A 26982-nucleotide genomic window follows, 5' to 3' on the forward strand; every position below is an offset into this window, starting at 1 on the left:
AAACTTCATAGTTGCATTGATCATGATTCGCAGATTACCCCTATTGATTCTCAGGTGAAAGGTCAAGGTCACTGTGACCCGAAATAGTAAAATGTTTTCTGGATGATAACCCAAGAACGCTTATTCCTAGGATCATGAAACTTCATAGGTACATGGATCATGACTCGCAGATTACCCCTATTGATTTTCGGGTCACTAGGTCAAAGGTCACGGTGACTCAACTTAGAAAAATGGTTTCCGGATTATAACTCAAGAACACTTACGCCTAGGATCATGAAACTTCATAGGTACATTTATCATGACTCGCAGATGACCCCTATTGACTTTCAGGTCACTAGGTCAAAGGTCAAGGTCACGGTGACTTCACACAAAAAAATGGTTTCCGGATGATAGCTAAAGAAAGCTTACGCCTAGGATCATGAAACTTCATAGGTACATTAATCATGACTCACAGATGGACCCCTATTGATTTTCAGGTCACTAGGTCAAAGGTCAAGGTCACAGTGCCAAAAAATGTATTCACTCAATGGCTGCCACTACAACTGACAGCCCATATGGGGGGGCATGCATGTTTTACAAACAGCCATTGTTTGAGATGATTCTTTACAAAGAAAGATGCTACTATTGTATTTGTTATAAATGTGTGAAAGGCTCTAAGAAGGAACCAGAGATTATTAACCCTTTACCAAACACCAACAGGATTTTACGGGTTTATAGCTGACAACTTTATAAAAAATTATGATAAAATGAGAAATTGCTCAAGATGAGCAATTTCTCCTTTTATCACAATTATTTCTACCCTACCTGATTATTTCCTTAATATTCCATTACAATTTACTTGTCGTCTGCAACTTTTTTCAAATTGGGAAAGTCCAAAATGTGTAGTTTGGTAAAGGGTTAAGGCATTTTGATTCCTACGGGTCTTGTGAATCTGTTTCAAATCAAATGCGTATATGCGACAATATCTTTTGGAGAGATAAATGTACCTACGTTATAAGCAATGGGACTGTACTTCAAAGGAACAATTCACAGGCTTTTTAGTCTGTTTAGTTAACACGGTAGTTACTTTTTCCATATATAAAAATGCTCACCCTTCCAACTTTAAGCGCCAAATGGGACGAGGGATAGACAGAGAAAGTCACATGCTTGAGTACATTTCAACCCATGCGCATTGCGCGTTTTTTTCGCATAAAAAACAGTGGAGCGATACAGGGCCATCATTGCCCTCTTGTGTTACTTAAGTAATCAGAACGACAACTAAACTAAACATTCGGATTACATGTTTATTAAGAATCTATTTGCACTTAAATTAAATGTCTTTTTTCACATTACAACTTTCGAGGTGAATTGGGCTAGATCACAACAATACAAGACAAATATATGTTTATGTTCGTATAATTTACAGCTTATACAGTTAAAATAATAAGATATAATTTTATAAAAAATTACAGATGTTCAACAATACATTTTCGGAAGAACGACGTATTCATGAGAACTGCATCGTGTGTCCGAAGCTGCCCGAAGCCAATCTCGCGTTCGCTCGTTAATGTTCGCATATTGTAGCTGGATATTCACATGGAATATATTATGAAACAAAAATAAAACGAGCATTTTGTATCGCGTTAAAACTATGTTACCATACCTGATCTAGCGTTGACATTTTGGCTATTGCTATATGAGGAACACTGATTTGTATGTGATGACTTTATATTTCGAAATATTGTACGAATTATTGGATGATTTTGAGTGTTTATGGGCTTTTAGTAAACAATCGGACTTTAGAAAAAATGCAAACAACATCTACATCAATTTGCAACTTAAAGACACACCAAAGTGCCTTATATAGCATGAACAAAGAAATACTTTTTGTGAAATAAAATTAGATCGCAGACATCTTTGAAGGCCATATGCAATTAATGCTTAATCAATTATCATCGATAGTACATGAATTTGTTCTTTGTTTCAGAACAAGCCAGAATGCCAAGTTATCCATAAATGGCAAGGATATTGTACAAGGCAGTTCCAAAGGCAGCTACACAATGTTGAACACAAACAATATACTCTATATTGGTAAGCGCTGAACACAAACACTATACTATATAGTGGAGAGAATTGAGCACAAACAATATACCCTAATTGCAATGAGTTGAGCACAAATAATGTACTCTGTATTGGTAAGAGTTGAACACAAACAATATACTTTACATTGGTAAGAGTTGAACATAATCATTATACTCAACATTGCCATGAGTTGAACACAAACAATATACATTACATTGGTAAGAGTTGAACACAAACAATATAATATACATTTGTAAGAGTTGAACACAAACAATATACTATAAAATGGTAGGAGTTGATCACAAACAGTATGCTATACATGGGTAGAGTTTAACACAAACACTATACTATATAATGGTAGGAGTGTCACACAAACAATAAATTATGTACTGGTAAGAGTTGAACACAAACAATATACTATAAACGGGTAGAGTTGAACACAGATAATATACTATATAACGGCAAGAGTTGAACACAAACAGTATACTCTACAAGGGTAGAGTTGAACATGAACACTTTTTGTCAATATTGGTAAAAGATGACCATAGGCATTGTACTCTACATTGTCAAGAATTGAACACAAACAATATACTATACTTTCGTAAGATCGATCACAAACTATTTCTGTCTATATTTGTTAGAGTTGTACACTAGCAATGTGCTCTAGTTCTGTATAAGCTGAACACAGACAGAATGCTGTACATGTGTTATAGGTAAGCAAAGACAATATGATCTTCATGAGTAAGAATGGAGCTTACCAACATTATGCTTTATGTTGGAGCCTTTGGAGATGGCATGAGATGAAATCTCTTGTGCATGTGTGTTGTTTAGTCTATTGTTTTCTTTACGAAGTCGAAAGATGATCGCCTAATCAAGTATAGACAGATGATGGTGGTTTTCTTCTGAACAGGCACTTGCTTATTTATTTCTTTTTTGACTGATTGTGTTTCCAGTAGGTCTTCGTCCACTCTTAGCTCCGCCATTCTGTCTGCTTCATAATTTCAGTGTATTCCGCAGTGTCAGGGGGTCCGTAGGAGATCAGTTCTGAATCACTCAATATTTTGTAGTGCTGCTGTGAGGCAAGGATGTTGCATTGCTTTTGCAGCTTACAGGACAGAACAGACACTGCATCAGTTAAGAAGACTATCTGGGAGTATTGGTCTAATTTGATGCCGCTTATGTTTGCAGCACATATCAACGTTATCTCCTGGTCCCTGTTTTTCTCGTCATTTTAGGCTTTGGTTGGTCTCCACAGCTTGGTGTTGTCTCTCTCTATGATCAATTTTGATATCTTTATCTCCTGGTCCCTGTTTTTTTCGTCATTTTAGGCTTTGGTTGGTCTCCACAGCTTGGTGTTGTCTCTCTCTATGATCAATTTTGATATCTTTTATCTTCAAGTCTTTCTTGAACTTTCAAGCTTGATTATCAGATACTGGACCTGGCTTTCTGGGAGTTTGATTTTTTGGGGGGTGGGTGTGGTGGGGGTGTAAGCCTCCTCTCTGGTTTAGGTGAGGTTGTTGTGCGCTCTCTGTATACTTATCTCCGAATGCAGAGTAGTTCTTCCGGACCTTAGTATGTTTTTGAGACTTTGATGACGCGTGTGTTGGAAGTCTAGCAATATTGTGTTGATGTTTCAACAAACAGTACATGTCATATTTGAAAGAGTTTAAAACAAACAATATTCTCAACATAGCTAAAAGTTATAAACAAAGCAATATACTCAACATAAGTTATTCTTGTGCTCTGAATGATAGTGTCGTTAAAGCTTTGTAGGCTCTTTAAATGCATATAGGTGAATATGACCCGCGTCATGCGAAAATGTTTGTATGTCATAGGTGGCCAGCCTAGCTCCAGGCCAGTCCGTACAATCATGCAGTCTGGTCTGAAGCTACGCTGGCCGCATTTGTTATGAGACTCGTTTTGGCATGACACTAGCCATATACTATTTACATCAAGTAGTTTGAATATCTTTGCATATAATTATAACTGCAACCATATATGAAAACTTATATAAGATTGGTACACTGATCATTATAACTATCCATTTAATTTAGCACAGATAGCATTCAGCATACTTTAACAGAAAAACATCATGTATACATTGTTTTCTAGGTGGATTACAAGACGTTGAGCAAAGAACGCTGGGTAGATTCAAGTCCGGCTTTAGCGGTTGTCTACGAGATTTAGTGTTAGATGGATACACTTTGGATATGTTGGCAATCGCTGATAGTGGCAGAAACATAAAACCCTGTTTGTGAATGAAGTGAACACAAAACATTATCAAGGTCAAGGTAACAAGGGCTTGTTAGATAAACACTATGTTCATGTGTTCCCACGAACCTTTTTCATGCCTGATTTCAAGAAAACCATTTGAAGTACAATTATACAAATGAGTATACCCCATCAATAATGAACAATGAACAAAAAACACATACGTGGTATCCATAGCTGAAACAGTAAAATAATAAAATTAATCCCCGCACACAACAACAGATGTTAAAGATTACAGTTAAGTTATAAGGATTGTCACAGTTGAATTTGTGTTATTATTATATAAAAAATAATATGTGAATGTTCTTATGATATGATTTAATGTTCAAATCCATATTTGACATGCCTTCTTTTTTGCGAATATTTGACTCTTATTTCCCACGCATTTATGAATGGACAAAAAATGTTTACATGGTTGTTTGATATAAACCTCAAATGCTTAATATGTAAAAACATTTAACATGTATTTAGCATTTGCTGGTTCATTTCATCACATTTTTGCAATCAATTTTACCAATGAAGACTTTGAATATTTCCAGGTCTTGGTGTAAAATAGACTTAAACACATCATTGCCTAATTGAGATTGATTTTATGAATTTTATTGGAATTCACAAATACATGGAAGGGACAAATTAATTTGTTGTGTAAAAATTTAAATGTGAGTATAAGTATATATAATTTTACCTGTGGCAATTAAGAAGCAAAATGGCCACGCCCGGGGTAAAATGATTTATGTTGGCCTATATATCACCATTATATTTTTTTTCGTAAACCATAGTGTACTATTCGATACATAGCACATAGGTTTATTGTACATGTTTTTAAATCATAACTGACCATGCCTAAGAGCTAACATTTCTGTATAGTATCTTAACTATACCAACATTTGGCGACAGCAGATATCCTATATCACTATTATGACAACTAGTTTAGTAATTATGCTTTTTTTCAGATAATGATATATAAAAATGCATGGATATAGTTTAATTATATTGCATGGTGTTCTAGTAATGTAATAGTACTATTTGAGATATTATTATAAAAAACATGTTTTGCAAAAGACTATTAAATTATTACTTTTTATGTGCTTTTTCTGTGCAATTAGTTGTGTTGGATGTTTGTCTTCTTTGAAAATGCAAATAACATATCGAACCAATAAAATTACCTTCGCATAATTACAGATTTACTAAAATATTTAAGTTACTGCTTTTGAATTCCTTTCTTGTGTAATTAGTTGCAAAATTAAGTTGTTTTCTTTCGTAAAATGTTTGTAAAGTCTTATATGATTGTAAAATACTTTGATACAAAGATTTTTATTTCAAAATCATGTATACTGATATTTATTTAAAATGACATTTTTCAAACAGTTCAAAATTGTTGTTGTATTGATTGTAAATTAATACATTAATTCTCTATGATTGTTTTGTGGTTCTAAGTATTATGATTGTCAAAGCATGCAATACATTCATATACCAATAATTAATTTTTAAATGTGAGTTCTGTAATTTTATGTGAATGGTTAAGCTATTATTTTATTCGAGGCAAATTATGACTATAATATCAAGGTAAAAAAATGAAACTTAATGGGTACTAAGATTGCATTGTTGGGAAACTAGTTTTAAAAGATGAAGTGTCGATTCTTCTGTCAAAGAAACATACAGGAAGTTTTGTATTTCACTCGAAATAATTGGTTTATATTCAGACAGATTTTGATGGTTGTTCCTGTGCCGACGGTTTCCCTTCTCCGCTCCCCCGAAATAGTCAAATCTTTAGACATTTTGTTGGAAATTGATTTGGGACGGGTAATTCATCTTTGGTTTCACTGTTCAAATCGAACTTAGACTATGGTTTTTATTTGGTCATTTCTGTATGTGTACATTCTTGCCGAAATGACATTTCTGAAGCAGGTGAGCATTTTTACTTGAAAATACAAGGAAATGATTCCTTGGTTTAGGTCCATTGTGCAAGAGAGAACTGGAGTCATATAAGTTGAAATTGTAGGTAATTTGTTCAAATCATAAGGTTGTCGCGTTAGCGCAGTGGTTTGTAGACGCGCTTTCCATACAAGCGATGCGGGTTCAATCTCCATCCCATCGTGTGTCCTTCTGCCAAGAGTCACCAAACCAGACAGGTGGGGTTTCCGGGTACTTGAGCTACTCCCACAATAAATATCAGTACAAAGTTAATTGCCTTTTTATAAGTTTGTTTCATGGTTGCTTTTTACATGAAACTACTTGTTTGACGTCCCGATAGTAGCCTTTCTTGAAGAAAGATGGGTTGGATGGCCTATTTGAAACGACCGAAACCACGAGGCAGGTGGTTGTACTGGCATGAAATGACTGACATTTACTAAGCTTGGTGAAGAAGATGAACGTTTCTACGCGTGTGGTACCCCGTGGGATAGAGAAGCAAGCATTTCTGAGACTGGAAAACGAGGCTTTAAACGCAAATCAGCTGCATTGAGTGTTGACTAGGTTCTGAACTATTGTCATATGCCAGAAATATGTAGGAGCATGTGCATCCGCAAAGATAGGGACAGAAGAGTTACATCTGCATAAGTTTTTAACGAAGTTGTAACGTCAGATTTCTTCTTTGGTATATCAGAAGAAGAGATCAAGGTCTTTATCTCCTCCAGATCTTCACTGTCCTGCAACATGGCCTGGATGAGTCGATTGGCAATGCGGCTCTATTTTGGATGGCCTAGATGAGTAGATTTGCAATGCGACTCGGTTTTGGATGGTCTAGATGAGTAAAGTGGCAAGGCGGCTCTGTTTTGGATGGCCTTGATGAGTAGAGTGGCATGGCGTCTCTGTTTTAGATGGCCTAGATGAGGAGAGTGGCAAGGCATCTCTGTTTTGGATGGCCTTGATGAGTAGAGTGGCAAGGCGGCTCTGTTTTGGATGGCCTAGATGAGAAGAGAGGCAATGCGGCTCTGTTTTGGATGGCCTAGATGAATATAGTGGCAAGGCGGCTCTGTTTTGGATGGCCTAGATTAGAAGAATGGCAAGGCGGCTCTGTTTTGGATGGCCTAGATGAGAAGGGTGGCAAGGCGGCTCTGGTTTGGATGGTCTTTGTGAGTAAAGTGGCATGGCGGCTCTGATTTGGATGGCCTGTGTGTGTAGAGTGGCAAGGTGGCTCTGTTTTTGGATATCCTGGGTGAGTGGAGTGGCCAGGTGGCTCTAATTTAGATGACCTTGGTGAGTTGAGTGGCAAGGCGGCTCTGTTATAGATGGCCGGGGTAAGTAGAGTTGCAAGGCGGCCCTGCTGCTTTTGGTGGCCGGGGTGAGTAGAGTGGCAAGGCGGCCCTGCTGCTTTGGATGGCCTGGGTGAGTAGAGTGGCAAGGTGGCTCTGATTTGGATGGCCTGGATGAGTAGAGTGGCAAGGCGGCTCTGTTTTGGATGACCTGGGTGAGTAGAGTGGCATGGGCGGCCCTGCTTTGGATGGCCTAGGTAAGTAGAGTTGGATGGCGGCCCTGCTTTAGATGTACTGGCTGTGAAGAGTGGCAAGGCGGCTCTGATTTGGATGGCCTTGATGAGTAGAGTGACAAGGCGGCTTTGTTTTGGATGGCCTGGGTGAGTAGAGTGGAAAGACGGCTGTGTTTTAGTGACAAGTCGGCTTTGTTTTGGATGGCCTTGGTGTGAAGAGTGGTAAGGCGGCTCTGTTTTGGATGGCCTGGGTGATTAAAGTGGCAAGGTGGCTCTGATTTGGATGGCCTTGATGAGTAGAGTGGCAAGGCGGCTTTGTTTAGGATGGCCTGGGTGAGTAGAGTGGCAAGGTGGCTCTGATGTGGATGGCCTGGATGAGTAGAGTTGCAAGGCGGTCCTGATTCAGATGGCCTTGATGAGTAGTGTGGCAATGCGGCTCTGTTTTGGATGGCCTGGGTGAGTAGAGTGGCAAGGCGGCTCTTTTTTGGATGGCCTGGGTGAGTAAAGTGGCAAGGTGGCTCTGATTTGGATGGCCTTGATGAGTAGAGTGGCAAGGCGGCTTTGTTTAGGATGGTCTGGGTGAGTAGAGTGGCAAGGTGGCTCTGATGTGGATGGCCTGGATGAGTAGAGTTGCAAGGCGGTCCTGATTCAGATGGCCTTGATGAGTAGAGTGGCAATGCGGCTCTGTTTTGGATGGCCTGGGTGAGTAGAGTGGCAAGGCGGCTCTGTTTTGGATGGCCTGGGTGAGTAAAATGGCAAGGTGGCTCTGTTTTAGATGGCCTTAGTGAGTAGAGTGGCATGGCGGCCCTGCTTTAAATGGCCTTGACGAGTAGAGTGGCGATGCGGCTCTGATTTGGATGGTCTTGATGAGAAGAGTGGTAAGGTGGCTCTGTTTTGGATGGCCTGGGTGAGTAGAGTGGCAAGGCGGCTTTGTTTTGAATGGCCTTGATGAGTAGAGTGGCAAGGCTGCCCTGATTTGGATGGCCTGGGTGAGTAGATTTGCAAGGCGGCTCTGTTTTTGGATGGCCTTTATGAGAAGAGTCACAAGGCGGCTCTGATTTGGATGGTCTTGGTGATAAGAGTGGCAAGGCGGCTCTTTGTTGGATGGTCTTGGTGAGTAGAGTGACAAGGCGGCTCTGATTTGGATTGCCTGGGTAAGTAGAGTGGCCAAGCAGCCCTGTTTGGATGGCCTTTATGAGTGGAATGGCAAGGCCGCTCTGTTTTGGAATGCCTTGATGAGTAGAGTGACAAGGCTGCTCTGTTGTGGATGGCCTTGATGGGTAGAGTGGCCAGGCTGATCTGTTGTGGATTGCCTTGATGGTAAGAGTGGCAAGGCTGATCTATTGTGGATGGCCTTGATGGGTAGAGTGGCAAGGCTGATCTGTTTTGGATGGCCTGGGTGAGTAGAGTGGCAAGGCGGCTCTGATTTGGATGGTCTGTGTGTGTAGAGTGGCAAGGTGGCCCTGATATGGATGTCCTGGGTTTGAAAAGTTGCAAGGCGGCCCTGGTTTTGATGGCCTGGGTTTGTAGAGTGGCACGCCGGCTCCAATTTGATGGCCATGGTGTGTAGAGTGGCAAGGTGGCCCTGATTTGGATGGCCTGGGTAACTAGAGTTTCAAGACGGCTCTGATTTGGATGACCTTGGTGAGTGGAAATAAAGGCGGTCCTGATTTGGATGGACTGGCTTTGTAGAGTGTCAATGCGGCTCAGATTTCGATGACCTGGGTGAGTAGAGTGGCTCTGATTTGGATGACCTTGGTGAGTAGAGTTGCAAGGTGGCCCTGATTTGGATGGCATGGGTGTGTAGAGTTTGGTAAGTAGAGTGGCAAGGCGGCTCTGTTTTCGTGTAAGTTCAACACTGGCTATTTCTGACGTAAAGCTACAAGTAGCTGTAAAAATACCTCACATGTATTTTAATATGCACACTAGTGTGCCAATGCTAAAATTAATCATAAATAATACATGCCAAATAAACAGTAAAATAATGTAAACGGTATACAGCATTTTAGTGAAGTGGGTACACAGCCATTACTCACGAACAAATAACTGTACTGGGTAAACAGCCGATACCCACTAATATGGTGAACAAACAATACCCGATAATATATAATGGGTACATAACCAATCTCCGATAATATACCTAAGTCTAGTGTGGTAGTTATACGACACATGTGTACGCTAAGTGAATATGGTGTGCACGAAGTATCGCCGTTTTTTGTTGTTATTACCTACGTACGTAATTCATTACAGCGAAAGAGTCATGTTAACTAATCCTTGCGTCGGTCTTCTGATGTATATCATTAATTAACACGGATATCATTTCGAACATATTGCTCAGCATAACACATTGATTTTGTTAGAACTCCTTAAGTTTAAATGAAAATAAAATATGATGTCAGTTTCGGGTACTTAAAGTTAAGTGCGTATTTTAGCCGAAAAGCAGCGTTAACACTATCAAGATACGAGGCGGCTATCTTGGAAGAGCACTGGACGACAGATCAGAGAATATTAATATTGACCTCCATGATATGAGTGAAATGTGTTTGCAACCGCCACAAATAAACTTAAATATCATATATATATAAGACTTTGCACATAAGTCTTGGCACGTTCTGATTTATAAGTTAGATTTTAAAAAAATGTATGACACACATCTTTAACGTTCAAAAATAGTTAAGAATAAAAAATTAACCAAAAGACAATAAAAAATCAATTAGGTCGTAAATAGTTATGGTTCTTGTACACGTCTCATACAGCGCATCTCTTCAATAAAATATGTCACATGTATCTATGAAGTTTAATGTTGATACCGCTAATAGGTTTCGCGTCTTAGACATGCGAATCGAAGGTCAGACGTGAAGCATGATAAACTCCTTTTTCATTTTCTTGTGCTGAAGTATAGCAATAAAAACAAGATTTAATGTTTTAATCAACCAGTGTCTGAATCCTTATATTTTTATGAGCAGGCTATTGTCCACTGATTTTTGAATATCGTCTTTAAATGAAGTGTAACATTGGTAAACGTGTAAAATATGTATTATATCATGGAAACAGGTACAATATTTAGAAGTGTCAGTCCTAGGATTCAAACTCGGGACCTGTAAAAGCAAAATTTAGCGAGCTTCCACATTATTCCTTACATGCTTTTGAATGTAAACGGTAGTTTTAATGTTATGTGAATAAGACTTGTTATTAAATTAAAGGGGCCTTTTCACAGATTTTGGCATGTTTTGAAGTTTGTCATTAAATGCTTTATATTGATGAATGTAAACATTAAATTTTAAAAGCTCCAATAAAAAATAAAAAATGAAATTTAAAAAAGGAAAAAAAAGTAGCCCGCAGCAGGGCTGGAACCAGTGACCCCCGCAATCCTGAAGTAAAAACGCATTAGCCAACTGAGCTATCCTGCCAAACATGCATAAGATGCGTATTTTATACTTTATATAAGCAATCTTCGTAGTTTCACAAATTTAAACGACAACAACAGAACTCTCCAAATTATTAAATCGTTTCGCGTTGCAACGCTTTATAATTTTTAGGTTTTTAAATCGTCAAAAGATGCATATAATGGCTATATTAGACCATGGCAAATGTTCAGAAATACTGTTTTGTCACAAATATCATAACTAAACCGAAAATTTGCGAATCTAAAACAACTTTTTTTCAATTTTGTCAATTTACCAAACCGTGAAAAGATCCCTTTAAGTATTCGTTTGCATGTTTAGATTACAAGAAACCATCAGAGATGGCTACCCGACTTGATCACCACTTTTGCCCCACCAATCTATTTTTAAAGTGGCAAACACTCGATAGTGCAGGAAACTCAGCTAAAGAATTTGGTAGTAAAGCGCACAGGCACATTATATTGTAATACCGTCGCTGTTTTATATTTTCTTATTAAAATGTGAACTCAATATCTTATTATGTTCACATGTTAATTTACATGGACTGTTTTTTACGGAAGATAGTAAACACCATCTTCTACTACTTCTAGATGGATGTATGCTACTACCTCTAGATGGATGTATGAAACTACTAGGTCATCATTTTTTCCCGATGCTGGCTACCTATAGACTCCTCCCATAAACTCACATATATATCAAAGATCGCAGTGTGTTACAATATATTTTATTTTATTGATAAAATGTAATTAGATTTGTGAATATAAGCCCTGAGCCGAAGGTCGGCTAATTCGTTGCTATGAGGTTTTATTTAGCCTGTGCCGAACATGTTGCTGACTGGCAAAACGTAAACATAAGTTCCGAACATTTCTAATTTAGGTTACACATTGACAGAGTATTAAGATGATGGCTAGTTTTCATTTGCTTTAAATAAAGAACATTCAAGTTATCTTTAGAAAGTATACTCATGAGTCTAGAATTTCACGGTGGTTGTATCAGGAGAACAATCTAAGTATTTGTAATTAAGCGCATCTCAATAATTACCTCAACCCCCTTCTCAGAACTTGACATAATTTTTGAAAGAAAGTATTTCATACAAAAATTCGCTTTCATATGTTGAGCTAGACAGACAATGCAAAAATAGGGAAAACAGGTAAAATATTTGGCAAACGAAATATCCTGAGATGTAGAATCAAACAAACGTATTTATGATAACAATGATGATTGACAAAATTATGAACGACGATTCCTTGATAAATAATGTACAACAATCTCAGTTGCAAGGAACAAACATCAGCCAAGGGTGACGTAAAATATCCACTATTTTTAGAAGAAATATTTGACAGTTGTCTTTTAATGCAGAAGTAGAAAACAATGCTACGAGTATTTTTATAGACCCTTAAATTGAACTTAGTATGTGGTTAGATATAACCAAATCAGGAACACATGTCTAACTTGCTAGGGCTATATTTTCTATGTCATCAGGCAACTCGGATAGGAATATGCGTGCGTCGCTCTCTGAAGTTGTATAAAAAAAACTATGAAACTCGATGTTATGGTTGGTGTTAAGGGAAACGTTAATAAATATTTTTAACAACATATGTTCCGGCAGATGTACTGCTGGTCTCGCGTTTGACGCATCCATCCGTTCACTGATATACATATTGAAACTATTCTTCATCCTGTAGCCAATATATTATCTTCGGATTATTACATAAACTACTCCGCGGTTAGTCCCAGTATTTATACAGCGTTTAATGTTTGCACGTCTTCAATAGTTTATGGTGCTAGGTTTGCAACAAGAAGACTTATGAAAGTATATTTAAACAAGTTAAAGCAACGTCCACTACATATATCTAGTTTTATAATAAAAAAGTGTTGGTAATTGTATAAACTTTGTTTAAAATTTCATATCCGTAAGTAACTATACAACTACATACCAAACACCGTGAAGTTATTAAATACTAAGTGTGTACAAAACGGGAGTAGGGTGAAAAAATCAATTAAATCGGAATATTAGTTTAGTGTTATACTTTTCACAATAAAATGATGTAAATTACTACATAAAACTGTGTACAATAATATATAGTTTTTTCTTCGACAACGAATATCTCAAAGAAAAGTGTGAAAGTCACAAACATACGCCCATAATTTGTGTTGCTAAGAGTGGGCAAAACAATTTATTTTAGTTCGCACATGAACTTAACATTTGAACCAGAGGCAGTGTGTTGCGTCTACTACTCCGATTCGTATGCTTCAACTTTAGCCAGGTCATGTGAAAATGTATGTTTAATACTATGTTTTATATACAACTTTAATGTTGTTATTGACCTAGCTCTTGTCATCACGCTACGCCAAGTAATATCGGTCACCTTTCCAATGTTTATTTAAAATCCGTCAATAATAAAAAAAATATACGCGAAAATGAAAGTGGTTATTTCGTGCATGTATCACTGACATCGAAACCTTTACCTCAAACCAGGTTCTTGCATGAGAGACGTTCTCCCCACACCTTAGAAAAATCATACTGAAAATCGTTATTTAATCTGGATTTTTTTTTACCGTTAACTGTGACCTAGACCTTAAACATATGAATTGGGTCCTGTTTCTTGCGTGCTACACTCTGTCTTAAAATAATTGTAATTTCTGCGAATTAAAATTAAAATCGATCGAAAAAGTGAACATTTGAGTTGAATTATTAATTAAAAATTGAAGTTGAATTGTGACCTTGACATAGGGCCTACTGCAACAGTCCATGCTATAATCTGAATCACAAAAGTTGTTTTTGAAAGCATAGCTGTTGTGGAGTGTAACACTTGAAATCTTAGTATAAACTATAGAAATCATATTGTAACACATCTGTTGTGGAAGTAATATTTTGTAATGTAAGTATAGTATAGTGATATAATAAGGTAACGTTGGGCTTAGAAATATGTGTAATATAGATTTGCGATATTGTATTGCAGCAATGATTTTGTAAGAGTAACGTGTTTGATATAAGTATATAGTAGCGATATAAAATTGCAAAACAGCTGTTATTAGGAGAAGCATGTGTGATGTCAATTAAGACTTTATCGTGTTGTTTCCTAACTGCGTTGGGGACTAACATGTTTGGTGTGATCTTAAATTTATGATCAGTAAATACTATCGATATCATGATGTTTCATAGATGTTATGAGGAGAAATATATCTATTATATTAGTTGTACTTACAATATCATATAATAACAAAACTGGTGTGGGGAGTACATTTTGGGATGTAAATAAAGACAGTTTATATCATATTGTAAACTATCGGTTTTGAGGTTTGATATTTGAGATGTCAGTAAAGAATGTCGATATCATATTCTTACAAAGCTATTGTGTGGAGAAATAGTTTTAATGCAAGTATAGTTTGGGAATATCTTACTTTAATATAGCTGTTATAGTTATTAAAACTCTGGTGATGGCAGTTTAGACTGGCGATATCGTAACGTAGCTGTTACGGTTAGTAACATTTGCGATTTCAACGCAACTGGCGGTATTATAATGTAACTTAGCTGTTGTGTGAAGAAGCATTGTGTAATATTAGTATAGAAAGCGATATCATATGGCAACGTATTTATAAGTAACATTTGTAATCATACGATTTCAAAGTGTTAAACAGCTGTTATGAGAGAAGTGTCATTTATGATGTCAATTAAAACGTGCGATCTCGTTTTGTTTCCAAACCGCTTTGATGTCTAGCATGTGTGATGCCAGCAAAGACTATCGATATCATAACGTGACATAGCTTTCGTGAGGAGAAACATTTTTGAAGTCAGTATAGACTGGTTATATCTTATTTTAAAATAGTAAATACGTCGATATCATATTCTTACATGGCTGGTGTGGGTTGTAATATTTGTGATGTCAATACAGACTGGAAATATCTTACTGTAATATGGCTTTTTTGGGTTAGTACCATTTTTGCGATGTCAGAACAAATGGCGATATCATGGTGTAATATATCTGTTGTGGGGTGAACAATTATTTAGGCCGGTAAAGACTCTCCAAATCATATTGTTATTTAGTTCTTTTGGTGAGTAACATTTGTGATTACAGTATAGAACGGCGATATCATATTTTGAAATGTATGTATGTGTATTGGTTGAATGACATTTTTGATTGCAGTATATATTTGCTTCTATATGTGTGTTGTGTGGTTGGCATATTGTAAACCAAACAGCATACATGGACATCTTCGTATAGTAACATCTCGTATAATCATAGTGTAACTTATTTGATGGTGGGCCGGTATTTATCTGCATTTAGCTAATTTAATGCAGACTTGCTATAGTATTGTCAACTAACTGCTATAAAGAGTGTTATTGGTGTTGTCAGTATGTATCTGCTTGTACCTGACTTTCATTTAGACGTTATATAAGATAGTTATCTAGCTGGTATGGTATGTACTTAAAGATGCGTCTCATTCGGACTAAATGTCCTATAGTAACCGAGTTGGTGCGACATTTGTGTGTGTAGATTCCTTCATACACATATTTCAAATTGAAGAAAGATTAAATTTACTTTGTTCATTAAAACAACGTTTATTACTCAGCTAATCAATTAATATCCCTTTAAAATGAAATAAAACCAATCTGACAAGATTCAAAATGACGCTACATTCAAAGTAGGAATTATACACGAGTGTGACTTTCAAACGTACATGACCCATTACCTGAACACAATAATCGTGTGAATACTTACTACTTCTATGTTAAGTAAGTTGTTGGTTAGGCTTATAACAAACAAACAAAAACTCTAAGAGGCTATTTTTATTATACTGTAATATACTGTAGGAGAGAATTCCATTCATACATCCCCTCTGAGAGTTCTTAACAACAGAGTATATTCCCGAAACGAATGATCAGACTTACAAAAAACCTGTGATACTTTAAAGAAATCATCAATTCAAAAAATATACAAACGTCGAAAAAATAATAAGAACATTTAATAAATGAATATATAAACACATAAAGAACAGGAGATTGCAAAGCAATATTGTCCCCTACCGGTGAAACTCCACCATTGACATATTTTTTTATTTGTTGCCATAACAACCAGAATTCTTGACGTAGGGACAAATGAAATTATGTCCATTATCTCCATATTGCCATCTATCCATGTTTCAAGTTTCATGAACAAATATGAAGAACTTTTAAAGTTATCGCAGGATCCAGAAAAGTGTGACAGACTGACGGACTAACAGACTGACGGATATTGTTGGTTCTGACATAAATGACACACAGAGCGCAAACCATAAGTCCCCTCCGGTGTAATCGGTAGGGGACAAAAAACTAAACAAATGAACAATAAATAAAATATAAATAAAACGGATGATGTAAAAAATTACACATGTTAAACAACAAAGAAAAGCCAACACACACGATCTACGTTGTTTTGTTCATTCTCAGAAAGTTATAGTTATTTCAATTATATGTTCATTATTATAGTCATTTGTAAGATGGCGTTATTAACTTTATGTTTTAAGATGTTTCTTCTACAGCTGGACGAATTTTGTTTTCATAGTCGCTTTAAACAAAATGTACATAATTATTTCAATATAGACATTCAATACGGTCAAGAGGGACTTAAGCATCTTATACAAAACATTATGTACAGTATATAGACTCAACATTTCATAAAGAAATACGGTTTATTTTTATCTAACCAATCTGTTAGGTAAGTGGTAGAAACGGTGAGGAATAAGAGTCATCTGGCGTGGAAAGAAAAATCAGCAACAAGAAAAATAAGAGCACGTGATAGCAAAGAAGATATACTATCACATAGAGTAACTGCGCTGTGTTCAAACCGTACGTGTCGCAAAAATATCTTAAAATTAAAGATAGATTCGAAGAACAGTGCATGGCTACATTGTATTGTATACATATCTATACTTTGTAACCGATAAATGATATCATTTCGTATAATATATTCAAGTGTATACCTTCAGTTGTATGATGACAAGTATAAATTACTAATGAAATATTAGAATAAAGCTATTTAGTTATTGCAATACGCCAGTATGTACCATACATAATAAGCAAAACGAAAAAGACTGTAAGGATGATTAAATTCCATTAAAGTACAATGTAGCTTAACATACAAAAACAATTATATACAATTATACAGTATGTGTGTACTACACATACAACAGTGCTAATATCCAATGAAAACTATAGTTAACCACCAGTCGGCCATTTTGCAAGTTTACTTGTATCGAAATACAGTTAAATAAATACATAAATAAAGTAACCGTGTAAAGCAACTACTTTGATTTGAATCAAACTCATTCAAAAAATGTTAACGAAGTTAACTTGATAAATTTGCCACTTTAAACAATTTAAGATAGAAAGAAGTCGCCTGGCTTGTATTGTTTTGGTGGAATTTTTACGTCGAACACTTGCACGCATTATGTTTATCAACCGTATGAAATTGTATGTAACTCTTCACACAATAAAACAGATCCTAAAAGCAATACATAATGGCCACCAGTCTTCCATTTTGACTTTTTTCAATAATATATTTATTTCAAAAACTTCCATGCATTGAGTTCATCAAGTGTGCTCAGTTTTAAGGAAACTGCTGTTATGTAAGATTAAGCAAACCCAAGATGGCGACTTTAAATCATTATTGACATAACAAAATAAATACTGGCGTCCAGCTATATTGTGTGTGTTTTATATAAAACGTTTGAAGTTTAATATTTAGTGGAGAAACTTCGAAGAACATTTTTTCATCCAAGAAGGCTGACAGTAATCCATTTTAATCTTATTGAGTATCCACCATTTTGAGTTTTGTCGACTACGAATTATGATCAATGACTAATATAAAATGTCTGCATAAAGTATATTGTGTTTATACCATTTCACCTTAAAGTAGTCTCTAACTTAAGCAAAAATATGTCTCGCATTAATAATCCCAGAGAATATCGAGCTAGATCAGTTTTATGTAGTTTCACAAAGAAATCAAGACGTAATGCGATTAATCATCGTTTATAAAATATATGGATACAATGAAACTCAAGAATCATAAACAGAGCTTCGTGTCCGCTTGTCTTTAATTTTAGGCATTTGACCAATTGGTTATGCTATACAATAAAATACATAACATAAAATATTAATCACAAAACATGATTAAAACTAGAGATACCGCCGTGGAACGACCATTGCAACCATTGGGTGTTTAAACCGGTTCATGAATAGCTGAACAACACAATTAGTCCAAAATTACTCAAACACGATAATAGTGTAAACATACATTAACATTAACCACATATCATCGTGATTAAGAATGAAAACCAATGAAAGCGTATAATATGATTTTATTCCAATTAAATTACTCAATTGTTAAGGTGACCCATAGTAAAATACTTGAAACTTTTTGAGGAGTGATGAAATGAAATAAGAACAAGTATCCGTTAAAAAAATATCCCCTCGGACAGCCAACTAGCCAAAAACACAGATCAGCCCATTTTGTAACTCGAAATTGTGTTTGTAACTATATTTTTGTTTGTAAATTTAAGTGGAATAACTAAAAAAAAAAACACTCAAGCATATTCAAACAAAGATATAGTAAAGCAACATAAATACTCAAAATCAACAAATATTTCGCAAAATATTTCAAAAAAATAAATTTAACCTTCAACAAATCAGTGTTCTTTATAGCAACTGCCAAGATTTTAACGATATATGTATTCTTGTAACATAGATTTAACGAGATACAAAATGCTCGTTTTTATTTGTGTGTGTGACAATATATTTCATGTGAATATCCCGAACATTTACGAGCGAACGCAAGATGGGATTTGGACAGTTCGTGAGAACTACTTCGTTCGTTCTTCCGAAAATAGAAGTAATTCATAACACGGAACTATATATATAGGCCATTAACACTTCGACGTCAAACTAAATATTTTTCAAATTATTAAATCTTTGATTCAACAACATTTTTATTAGTGGCTGCGGTCGAAGCGTGTTTGTATTAATATTTTGACGTGCTAGCCCTTAACGAACAATTTTATTATATCACCAATTGCTTTTAAGTGGAGAGTCCAATAAGTTATGATTAATTTTAACTCTTAATTTATTTGACATCGCACAAATTAAAGTGACACTCTTATAGATAACACCTTTAGCCTTTTTATCGCAAATGTTCGAATTTGACTAGGACAGTGCTTGTTTACTTTTAGTAAGTTGAATTTGATGAAGATAGGATAATAACTATTATATAATAATTTTAATAATAACATTTTATTGTTTATTTTTTCCAGGCTTTCAATTAAATCGTGAGATTATTAAAATTAAGACAGTCGATCAGTCAAATGCATATACAGCGGTTTCTTTAAATGAAGTCATTGATCTCAGTATTTAGTATGAGGATTAATATTTATTTCAAACCTCTAAAAGAAGCGAAAGGCAAAAATATGTATACGCTACATAGTCATGTAAGGTAAACACATAACTTCTTCAACATTTGTAAACAATTATTGAACGTACTGTAAGTGTAAGTGTATGTGTTGTTCCCAGTAAAAGTAATAGCTTATCAAAAAAAAACTCATGCAGTTCATGGTCAATGCCAATCAAACAATTTAGTATGTAAAACCCGAGCAAATATGTTAGCAAAAACGATGGATTATAAATAGAAATACATCTCCAATATAAGCAATATAATTTACACGCAAAGGTAATTCAAGACTTTTGAAACACAATCTTACATTAGTGCATGCGTACATTACGGAATTCATTTACATCAGGTATTAAAACGACATCGAAATACATTTGCGCACTATTCTCATTCATTTAAATAAGGAATGCATACATCTAAATAATATATTATAATATGATAACTAAATATATTTGCTCAAAACAGCTCATGTTCGTTTATAGCATGAACATATAAGATCCACACACATGGGCACACACTTCAATTGATGTATCTCCTCCAAATCAAAATGTATGTGAGCAATATCCCATACTTATAAAACCGGAAAAAAATAAAATCAATATACATTTGGATCATTTACAGTGATCACATCTCCGGGAAAATAAAACCACTACTCTATACATGTGATCAATACACAGTAATTTAATAGTTGAAGGAAAAGATACAGTAAAACTATATGTACACAATATTCATTTCATTTATGTCAGAACCAACAATATACGTTTGAAAGTTATACAGTTATGTAATATAAAAAATCAAAATACATGTTCACAATATAATGTTATTTCTGTAAAAAAACAAAAACTAAACAAAATCAAAACACATGTACTCAGTAGTTGATTCATTTCAGGAAAACTGAGCCAACAAAAATGTACATAGATTTACATCAGGAAAACATCTAAATACTTACGTTATATATAAATTCATTAAATTAATATATATATCCAGTACATCGGTTCGATATAAATCATTTATCTCATTAACCAATAATATCGAAATCGATTCTCTCAATATACAGTCAATGTATGCCTAAATGATATATAACAAAGACAGTATAATGCAATGTACCAGTTCATTTATCTCAATGATAAATAACATCGAAACATATATTCAGAAATCTAACGAAAAACTAGCTTCGAGATATATTCGAACTATATTCATTTTTTAAGTAAAAAGGAACAGAGAAATATATGCATGCAATGTGCGTACACTATACAGTCCATTTATCAAAGAAATATATAAATTGCTCATGATTTATAGTTTGTAGATTTCTACAATAAATAATATCGAAGTACAGAAACATTATATGCAGTTAATTTTTTTTATCACAATACAAGCATGTAAATATTAACACTTCTAATACCGCGTAACGCATTCATCCAGAAGTAACAATATCATGCATGTCAAAAAGATAACGCGGTATTAAAATACTCTCAAAGCAATCTATGTATTTACACATCATGCAAAAGCAAACTACTCCATCAGTCGTAAGTAATATTTTGTAATATTAAAACACGACTGAATTTGATTCAGTCGGGTATGTATCCTCGTTATACTACTTAAAGGCTAAATTATTAAAGAAACGGAAAAAAGGTCATTCAAGCGTATAAAAACAGCAAAATAGTTATTGGCAAAATTGCTAAAAATTGTAACGGAACTGTGGAACTACATATTTCTAAAAAAAATATTTTCAGTGGAAATAACAAACAACGATGGTCCATGTTGTTCAACACTGGTAGTTTCATTGAAATAAGTATACTTGCTACGGTATGTGATTTTAAAATGAATTGACATGGGTTGAATTCATTTGTAACGCCATATGATTTTGTTTGTGCCCAACATTTAGCACATCCCGGACTACCAATATTAAGCCAACAGTCTGTTAACTTAAAAAAAAACGGTTTTAAACTTGATTGTTGACATTATCCGGCAAATTAGTGCGCTAAAATCGCATTCTATCAATAGAAGAAATTCATCAATTCAAACTGTGACGGCTGTAAACTGAACTCGTCATTAAAACTTAAAACTTAGTATTTTGCCGAATAGCATTGCGATTAACGTAAATATATCAATATACATGCACAGTGTACAGCGTTATTGTACATCAAGAATAAACATAATATAAACAGAAATCACGAAATTGAAGCGTCAAATAAATATTTTATTGGTAGAATATCCTGTAAGGACATTAAGGAAAAACGCGCACACAACATTAGTCTTAAACATCAAAAAACAGTTCCTGTTTGAGAGAATACAAATTTTCTAAACATGTTTTTAAAACTCAAAACTCAGTGTTAATTTGGTATTGTTATTGTGATACATAATTTATATATGCGAATGTAAATAAGTAAAATATTGTTATGTTTATCTTTAACAATATATAATCTTTTTTAAGCGTAGCATGTATACCAGTTGAAAGCTCTGTTGGAACTGGTGTTATGTTGCAAGTGACACTCGTTTTACGTTACGGCTACGGCTTGTCCTTTGGTTTCAGTTGAATTGACAGCTTTTCAGTCCTTCGTTTTAGTAACCATCGTCCTTGCTGCTAGTGGTGCCCTGTATTGTGGGACGTCAGACTGAATGCTCATCTCTGTGATCGCTACGTCATCATACTCTTTTGGAAGCTCATCACGGTCAGCTATGCGATCATACTCGCTTTTCATTTGACCACGGGCTGCCAGTGGTTGATAGTCTCCCCCCTGCATAATAAGGTAAGTGTGGTCTAGCTCATGTTCATTACGATACTAGGTTATATAAATCTATAGAAGATATTGATCGTTTGTGTGTGCGAAATTCTTTTCAAATATCATCCTGTATGAATAATTACCAAATTAAATACTATATAATTCAGACTGTCACAACCTTGATATAGGTTGCAATCATTTTAATAGCGTCTGTTTTACAATTTTAATACTATCAGTTGGCAAAGACCATTGAATACTACATTGAAGTTATTTTACAGTTTGAGCGAGTAATCGTCTGCAGTCTTGGCTTTCATTTACTCAACCGTGCAAAACAAATCAATTTACATCTTGAGTATTCTAATATTTGAATGTTTCAGTTTATAGAAAGAATTTCTATCATTCGTTTTATTAACCATCGTCCTTGCTGCTAGTGTTGCCCTGTGTTGTGGGACGTCAGACTGAAGGCTCGTCTCTGTGATCTCTATGTCATCATACTCTCTTGGAAGCACGCCACGGTCTGCTATGCGATCATACTCGCTTCCAATTTGACCACGAGCAGCCAGTGGTTGATAGTCTCCCCCCTGCATAATAAGGTAAGTGTGGTCTAGCTCATGTTCATTACGACACTAGGTTCTATAAATATATAGAAGATATTTATCGTTTCGTGTGTGCGCAATTCTTTCAAATATCATCCTGTATGAATAATTACCAAATTAAATACTATATAATTCAGACATTCACAACCTTGGTATAGGTTGCAATCATTTTAATAGCGTCTGTTTGACAATTCTAATACTATCAGTTGGCAAAGACCATTGAATACTACATTTACGTATTTTTATAGTTTGAGCGAGGAATCGTCTGCAGTCCTGGTTTCCATTTACTCAACCGTGCAAAATATATCAATTTACATCTTGAGTATTCTTATATTTGAATATTTCAGTTTTTAGAAAGAATCAGTCAATTATGTATAGTGGCCATTACAGTAACACATTATTTGGTTTACATTGCGGCTTGGGCGAAATACTGATCATTTGATCGTTTCAGAACAAAATAGAAATTAACCCAAACACATTTCCATTAATCTTTTGCTCACTCTCTCGTTGTTTGCTAGGTAATCGCTCATATTTTAAACACACCTAAACAATTATGGAAAAATGGCTCACTTTATATATATATATATATATATATATATATATATATATATATATATATATATATATATATATATATTCGTCTTTCCCAAATATCTTGTTGTTTTAATAATGGTACAATTGTGTTGTATCATCAACATTACAGGTCGTGTAGAGCAATATCATATAAATAACTGTTTTTGGTTTAATGTGTTTCAACGTACCTGAGAGGGAACGCATTGCGTCATGTGGTGGGGGTCTGTCATCGGATAGCTGGGGATATTACGACTCCTTCGCCTTTTTTTACCAAGGTTAAATGTAAATTATACAATTATAAATACAAATAAATACATTAAAACACCAATAAATAAACAGATAAAACATGTATTAAGTAATTGAAAATAAATATATAAATACATAATTTGAAATCACTTATAACACAAAACAAAATGTGCAAAACAAAGTGAAGGAAGAAGCAGTTATGCTCTTGAAGAAAGCTACAAATTAACTTGACTTTCAAATCTTATAACCAGCAGCAATCGAACTTCCTGTAACTCCCAAGGCAAAGCTTAAGATACCATTGATGCCTCTAGGAACAAAAAGCAATGGTCAAAATCATCCGTCGTAAGAAGATGAAGGAGAGATAAAAACTACCCCTAATGAATTGCTTTGTGGCGTTACAATTACACACAAAGGAGTTGAAGAAGTTTATTGAGTCCGATGAATACGTGAAGATGATTGAGCAAGGTGAAAACTTTCAAACCATAACTATTTCAAGATACATTAAAACACCAATAAATAAACAGATAAAACATGTATTAAGTAATTGAAAATAAATATATAAATACATAATTTGAAATCACTTATAACCCAAAACAAAATGTGCAAAACAAAGTGAAGGAGGAAGCAGTTATGCTCTTGAAGAAAGCTACTAATTAACTTGACTTTCAAAGCTTATAACCAGCAGCAATCGAACTTCCTACAACTCCCAAGGCAAAGCTTAAGATACCATTGATGCCTCTAGGAACAAAAAGCAATGGTCAAAATCATCCGTCGTAAGAAGATGAAGGACAGATAAAAACTACCCCTAATGAATTGCTTTGTGGCGTTACAATTACACACAAAGGAGTTGAAGAAGTTTATTGAGTCCGATGAATACGTGAAGATGATTGAGCAAGGTGAAAACTATCAAACCATAACTATTTCAAGATACGCAAATGTAATCAGACACTCTAATTTCTACGAACAATACGAATGTTTTATACCTGTGTAATGAACGCTTGCACGAATAATCATGTATGTTGTGTCGTACATCACATTGTGAATTATAATTGAATTGCATCTGATGTATTAAGTGCACTCGCAGACAGTAAAACCTTTAAATTTATTTCAATATCTATTATTTCCTGGTCAACATTTATGTAATATTTACAAGTAACGTGTAAGCTTACTTCTTTGCTATGATAACTGCTACAATAACAACAGACACCAAGACGCCGAGCCCAATGCCGATGTACACAAATGTCGACGATTCCGTAGTCGATGAGGGGGTTGATTTTGATTCCGGGGCTTGAGATGTTGACGCCCCTGCATTGTTATTGGAACAAAAAGCAATTTATACAAAATAAAAAAGGTGCCTTTTAACAGTTCATATTGCTGCAAAAGTAAAACAAGTTCTCTAAGACGTGACTAGTGCCTGACTACGGAACACGTTTTATGTTGCTACTTTTGCAAAAGCTAAATATAATTAAATTTGTGACAAGCTGACAGAAGGACAAATGTGATGGAGGCAGTTGAAGTATAAGTAACCGATCCCGTAATGGACTGTTTGATGGCATACCGTCAGTTTGATAAAGTAATCAAAACGCTGCTTGTTTTTTATATGTCATTAACAATATGTCGGTCACACTAAATGGTTTCATTCTTAGATCGTGGGGGATATTAAATATATGTTAGCATATTGATTTGAAACCTCTTGACGGGGCTGAAGTGTTAAGTGAGTTAAATATTCATTTCGACAATATTGCCCTGCAGCTGAAAAAGCACGTAAGTACCCACATAGCAAAACGATTAAAATCCAATCCATGTATTGGGCATTCAACAAACGGCGTAAGTAGAAAACCGCTTTATAAACGATTTTATTGAACATAACCGTGGGTTGTGTGATTAAGGCAGCAATACATTATTAAATCGGTTCAAATATTAATCGAGCGACCATATGGTTGTACTTGTGAACTGATTTGTATTCTTCTTCTTGGGCAATAATAGCCGATTATTTAACTGAATTATTAAAAACCTGAATTCTGCTAAAACTGTTTTTAAATAAAGACATGTTGCATATTGTGGTTACTACACGACGGCCGACCACAGCATATCGCTTTAAAAATGTGAATCATTCCATCGAAATATTAACAAATTCGCACAGACACGCAAATGGAACATTAAATATCTTTACGAATTTATTATCTTTACACGTTTAGTACATTATGATAGCAAATTAATAAACAACGATAGTGTAGTCTACAAATTCGATAATACAGAATATTGATATTTAGTTACGTACAAGTTTCAATGACACTACTCGTTAAAATTATGAATCAATTTGAATTAGAAATTGGAAAAACTGAAAATGTAGCTAATGACTTTAAAGAACAGTGTACATTTTACAACATGAATAGCTCAATTCTCAGGATTGAAATGCAAACGCTACGATTATAAATTGATATATTACTTATTACGGCACAATATGGTAGACGTTTGCTTGTTTAGATTTTGAACTAATGACCATATTCGGTAACTTTATATATCCATTAGTACATAGATGGCCGGAATTCTTTCACAAATCGAACACTTCGACAACATATTGTTAAATTAAATCCCAAAGTGGATTTTCACAATATGATCGTGGACTGGTTACACTGACGGTTGTTGCCATTAATTGAACTATAACGTGGATACTAATATTCAATTTCTAGATAAGCGATTGTTTATTTTAAAAAAGGAAGTGCAAATCATAAATTAATATTACGTCGATATCCCAAGTAGCCAAAAGCTTCGTCACAGATTGTCTTCAGTTCACTTGACCAAAAAAAAAACCTCAGTCATTTGAAATGGTCAAAGTGGCTAGTAACACACATGGTTTTGAGCAATATGATATTGGATCTGTGAATGGTAAGATTCAAACACATATTCTCCGTACCAATTTTGTTTATCCAAACGCATTAACTTTCAGAATTTTAATGCAAAAACAACTTTTAAAGAAAAAAAATAAGTAAACACATTTAACTTTATACATAGGAATTCTGAAACTCACGAAACAGCAGAATAAACATTCTTATTAACACCCACTATGTTTTTGTCCCCTACCGGTGAAACCAAAGGGGACTTATGGTTTGCGCTCTGTCTGTCAGTCTGTCCGTCACACTTTTCTGGATCCTGCGATAACTTTAAAAGTTCTTCATATTTTTTCATGAAACTTAAAACATGCATGAAACTTAAAACATGGATAGATCGCAATATGGAGATTATGCATGTCATTTC

At 34.9% G+C, this 26982-nt stretch overlaps 2 protein-coding genes across 3 annotated transcripts in view; one reads left to right on the forward strand and one right to left on the reverse strand.

The window, feature by feature from the left end:
* The window catches only part of LOC127862663 (pikachurin-like), a 232930-nt gene extending 227762 nt beyond the window's left edge, over window positions 1-5168 (forward strand). Inside the window, exon 15 of one of the 2 annotated variants that reach the window (XR_008040726.1) lies at window positions 4872-5168. The gene's annotated coding sequence lies outside the window, so the exon portion shown is untranslated. Of the gene's footprint in view, window positions 1-4401 lie in introns of both variants that reach the window. The other variant, XR_008040727.1, reaches the window with a different exon arrangement.
* Window positions 1-26982, reverse strand: part of LOC127861733 (neurogenic locus notch homolog protein 1-like) — a 195471-nt gene that overhangs the window by 100960 nt on the left and 67529 nt on the right. The window contains exons 6-9 of the mRNA XM_052400417.1: window positions 24894-25029; window positions 23667-23739; window positions 22723-22890; window positions 18053-22324 (exon numbers count right to left, since the gene is read on the reverse strand). Of these exons, the coding sequence (XP_052256377.1) occupies window positions 22136-22324; window positions 22723-22890; window positions 23667-23739; window positions 24894-25029 (566 nt within the window). The 3' untranslated portion in view covers window positions 18053-22135. The remainder of the gene's footprint in view (window positions 1-18052; window positions 22325-22722; window positions 22891-23666; window positions 23740-24893; window positions 25030-26982) is intronic.

The sequence above is a fragment of the Dreissena polymorpha genome, chromosome 16 (assembly GCF_020536995.1).
Source record: "Dreissena polymorpha isolate Duluth1 chromosome 16, UMN_Dpol_1.0, whole genome shotgun sequence".
NCBI lineage: Eukaryota > Metazoa > Mollusca > Bivalvia > Myida > Dreissenidae > Dreissena > Dreissena polymorpha.